The sequence below is a fragment of the Microtus ochrogaster genome, chromosome 18 (assembly GCF_000317375.1).
Source record: "Microtus ochrogaster isolate Prairie Vole_2 chromosome 18, MicOch1.0, whole genome shotgun sequence".
In the NCBI taxonomy this organism is placed as follows: domain Eukaryota; kingdom Metazoa; phylum Chordata; class Mammalia; order Rodentia; family Cricetidae; genus Microtus; species Microtus ochrogaster.
In genome coordinates, this window is record NC_022020.1 from 50,764,471 (window position 1) to 50,769,232 (window position 4,762).

The 4,762-nt window shown below is 47.3% G+C and overlaps 1 protein-coding gene across 1 annotated transcript in view; it reads right to left on the bottom strand.

Annotated features, from left to right (window-relative positions):
• Positions 1 to 4,762, bottom strand: part of Alpk2 (alpha kinase 2) — a 104,820-nt gene that overhangs the window by 15,426 nt on the left and 84,632 nt on the right. Inside the window, exons 9-10 of the mRNA XM_026783307.1 lie at positions 3,981 to 4,255; positions 3,519 to 3,607 (exon numbers count right to left, since the gene is read on the bottom strand). Coding sequence (XP_026639108.1) covers positions 3,519 to 3,607; positions 3,981 to 4,255 — 364 coding nt within the window. The remainder of the gene's footprint in view (positions 1 to 3,518; positions 3,608 to 3,980; positions 4,256 to 4,762) is intronic.

The following is a 4,762-nucleotide window of genomic DNA, read 5'->3' on the forward strand; positions in this document are numbered from 1 at the left end:
GTGTGTGTGTGTGTGTGTGTGTGTGTGTGTGTGTGTGTGTGTGTGTTTGGGGGGGGTAGGTTGACTGTGGTCCAGTGCCTCCAGATCCCAGCAATATGAGCTTAACTGGAAGCCTAGCAGTGTGCAGGGCCAGCTCAGGGCACACACGTATGCATCCCTGATGTAGCATTCTCCAGTCTAGATACTCACTAGGTCAGTGAGTATCTATCCGGCCTAGATATCCTTCAGAGACTGCTTACCCTTCCATATGCTATGATCACACATGTAGCCGCAAATTCTCCCAGGGTACTGCAGGAGATTTAAGTTTTTGATAGAAAAAAATGTCCTCATCTGTCTTTAGGGCTTCAGCCTGTTTGGTGAATACGGATGACATCAAACAACTTCCACTCCCTACTTGAGCCCACCCTTCTAGGCCCCTAAACCCATCTTGATATCCATTATGTGTTCTTTTCCTTTAAAAGGGCCCCACGTGGTATAAGAGTTAAGCTGCACAAAACTTGGGTCTGCCCCTGCACTAGGATACCCCGGCTTTGCTTTAATGATAGGCTCTTAGAAACTGCTTTCGTGGAGTCGATGAGATGGTTTGCTGGGTAAGGCAGTTGCCACCAAGCCTGATGACCTGAGTTCAAACCCCAGGACCCTCAGGGTCACAGGAGAGAATCCTTTCCTACCTGTTGTCCTCTAACCTCTACACATTTATTGTAACACACACACACACATGCACACGCGTGAGTGCGTGCACACACACACCCACATACACATACTTCATTAAAATGTAATAATAAAAATAATAACCACAAAAGCATTGACTCCTCATTCGGGGCCTCAAGGTAACTGAAAGCAGACTGAAATCTTGGTAGCTCTGCCTTCATTTTGTGTCTGACTCCTTGCTTTGGAGCCAGAGTCCTGCCTGATTTTGCCTACGCATGTTCAAAATTTAAGGAGTGCCTGCACCTAACCTGTCTCATCGCCAGGTAGAGGCTGAAGCCACAGAAATCAACATCCTCCGAACACCTGGATTCCAAAAGCAGCAAGACCTCTCAAGACAGATCCCACCCTAGGAAGGTCAATTATCCTCTGGGACACAGCTACACCCTAGAGCAGCAGCAGAAACCAGGTCACATCCTCAGAGGTGACACCAGCAACAACCCTGGCTCACCTTGCAGAAGCAAAGATAGAGAGATAGAGGATTGTTTAATTATGCATGCACCTGGCCCTCTTCCTTGCTTAGTTATGCATGCTTCTAGCCTCCTGCCACAATTCTTCCTGTCTTTCTTTTTTTGAGACAGGGTTTCTCTGTGTGTAGCCCTGGCAATCCTGGAACTCGCTCTATAGACTAGGTAGGCTGGCCCCTAACTCACAGAGGTCCACCCTGCCTCTGCCTCCCTCCCGAGTGCAGGGTTTAAAGATATGCATTCCCACAGCCTGGCTCTTCTTGTATTTCAACCTACAGCTCTTGTCAGCATCCCAAGGATGAAGTTGGAGTCATGGGTCTCCTTTTTCATCCCTCTTCCCAATTCATGAATTCAATTTCCTTTCTCTGGTTTTCACCATCACTGGTCATCCTGGAGCAGGTGTCCAAACCTAGCCTGTTGGAGCTGCCAAAATGTGGGCTTTTGCCCTAAAAATTCTGCTACCGTTTCTACCTTTTCTCCCTTAAGGCAGAACTTAAGAGAACAGAGGCAGGCAAGAGGGAACAAGAAAGATAGTGGGCAAGTGCCTACATTATGAAACTGAGTTCACCCCAACGCCTGGCTTTGTGTTTAACAGAAAAGCAGTTGCTTCTCTGCGGCATTGTTCATTTTGCTGAAGCTGCTGACGAAGCTGCTTGTACTAGACACGTGTGTCACATGCTTTCTGGCGGAAAGCAGAAAGTAAGGGGCATCCTACTACATCATGCTACCCAAGGGGAAGGGTTTCTGAGGAAGCGGGAGCATGCAAACAGGAACTGTTTTCTTCTTCCCCTCTTGTTTTCACTGATGTATAAATGGCTGCTCTTTCTGTATCTCCAGTGTCCTGGCATGGCCCTTTCTCTTTCTACTTAGCATGAAAATATGACCTTATCACATAAACAGCTAATAAACACAGGCTCCAGACTCTCAGGAACTCTCAGGAATTTGCTGAGCCTCAAAATACTCAGGCAATGAGTGGATGAAGCATATACTTTCTGCCCAGAGGATTCTGCTCCAGTGTCCCTGGTCTTCCCTGTGGTGTTACCATAGCTTATTGGTTGTGTTGTAACCGTTTCTTGCTCTCGTGTATTTGTTTACTGTTAAGGCAAGGCAGTGTAGGTGGAATCTATGCATGGGGATGTGTCCAATTTTCAATTTAACATGGTAGATATCGTGATATCTATTTAATGTGGCAGAATCCACTCTTCTGTTCACGCATTATATTTACTTAATGGATAGCAGTGCTGGTGAGGTGGCCGAGCAGGTAAGGCCACTTGCTCTACAAGCCTGGTGACCTGAGTTCAATCCCTAAAAACCACAGAAAGGCAGAAGGAGATAACCAACTCCACAGAGCTACCCTCTAACCTCCACGTGTGTGCCATGGCACATACACTCCACTATATATGCACACACATGCACAATAATGATATAAGCTTTTAAAAATGTGTGTGTTTTGTTTTGTGTGTGCAGGTGTTTTGCCTCCACATGTGTCGCATCACAACCATGCAGTGCCTGTGGAAGCCAGAAGAGGGCACCAGATCCTTTAGAACTGGAGCTACAGACTGTCATGAGTACCCACCATGTGGATGCTGGGAATTTAATTTGGTCTTTGAACGAGCACCAAGTGAACTTAAACCCTGAGCTGTCTCCCTGGCAGCATAATAAAAAAAGAAAAAAATTAAGAATATTTATCAAGGGACAGAGAAATGGCTCAATGGTTCGGAGTACTTCCTGTTCTTGCAGAGAACTCTAGCTTTGTCCCCAGTACCCCCATATAGTGACTCACAAACACCTGTCCCTCCAGCTCCAGGACAACAGATCCCCTTCTCCGAATTCTGCATCTGCGCCCCCATGTGCACATCCCCACGCAAAGACACAAATTAGCCGGAATTTATATTTTAAAAATTAACTTATTTTTATTTGTATGGTGTTTTGCCTGTATTTCTGCCTGTTCACCCCTTGCCTGCAGTGCCCACAGAGACCATAAGAGGGCATCAGAACTCCTAGGACTGGAACAGTTATAAGATACCACGTGAATGAAATTTGAACCCAAGTCCTCTGGAAGAGCAGCCAGTGTTCTTAACCATTGAGCCATCCTTCCAGCCCCACATAATTACATTTTTTTTAATTTAAAAATATAATCCTTACCAGGTATTCTCTTATACCTCTGGAGATCAAATAAGAACAGGGCAGCAGCCATGTGATTCCCCCCATGGAGTGTAGAGTCAGAGAGACAAAAACAAACACTTGACTAATGGGTCCTTCTTACCCTCCTACCTCTAAGTCCTCCCCACCCACAGCAAGTCACAGGTAGTCAGTCACCCAAGGCAGGCTCAGCAGACTTACTCTGGCACCTCTCCGAAGCCTTCCAGAGGCTGAGCTTCAGCGGCATAGATCTTGGCGTAGTATCTGGCAGTATTCTGAACGTAGCATTCCTGTATCCCCCAAAGACATTGTAATCCAGATGGTTAGAAGAATTCAGAATTGCTCAGCAAGGCGATTCCTGTTCTGACACTGGTCAGATGAATAGATTCCTAGGTCCCATCATATCGCCCTTTGCCCAAGGGGATTTTTTTTTCCTTGGGGACCAACATGACCACAGCCCATTGGACCCCAGGTGACAAAAAGTGTCCCTGTGCTGAGCCTAACTCCTTCTGAGGACCGAGAAGCCAATGTTGTCCCCCAAACATTCAGCCTTAATCCTCACCCTGAAGAAGCCAAATGCCCGTATGGAAATACTCTCTCATTTTCATCTCATGCTGCGCTTCATTCTCTCACCCAGAGAGCCACGCTTGCTCCCTCACCCACCTGGGCAGCGAGTTTGTAGTTCCTCTGCACAAGTTCATCGTTGTTTCTGGTCCCATGGGCAACAGCGTTGTGCACCTTGAGCACGCATGCGTGGCCAGGCTGGAAGACCGGCATGAGGCCCTGCATCACCGTGCTACGGAAAGCTTTGCGGTGCACCCCTTCCCCAAAGTGAAGCTCCTCCGTGGAGATCTGGCCACGCAGATGGTCCCCGAAGTAGCTGTCATTGAAGACGTCCTCTTTGAAGATGAGCTGGCTGAATTCTATCTCTTCGCATCCTACAACACAGCACAGCTTTCAGTGGGCGGGGTCATCTCCAATCCTAGTCTGTGATTTAACTACAACCCCTTTATAAGGATAAAGACAGCACAGCGGTGGTGGCGCATGCCTTTAATCTCAGCATTGGGGAGGCAGGGGCAAGCAGATCTCTGTGAGCTCGAGGTCAGCCTGATCCACAGACAGGCTCCAAAACTGCACAGAGAAAGCCTGTCTCAAATATACCCCCTCAAAAAAGCAGATAAAGATGAAGGTGACCTGTAGAACCCACAGGGACAGATCATGGTTAATGCCATACAGAGACAAAGTTAATAGGAGTGAGGAGAGAAACCATTGAAGGAGAACAGGCTGAGGGCTGTGTACAAGGGGAGGTTGGTTGGAACAAAGTTGGGGAGTCCAGGAAAAACTTTTGTGTATCTGTAAAACAAAAGCAGAGACGTGCAGAGTAACCAGAAGCAAGACTAAAGGATGGTGAAACAGAAGAGGAAAAAGCACCATTGAGGAGATCC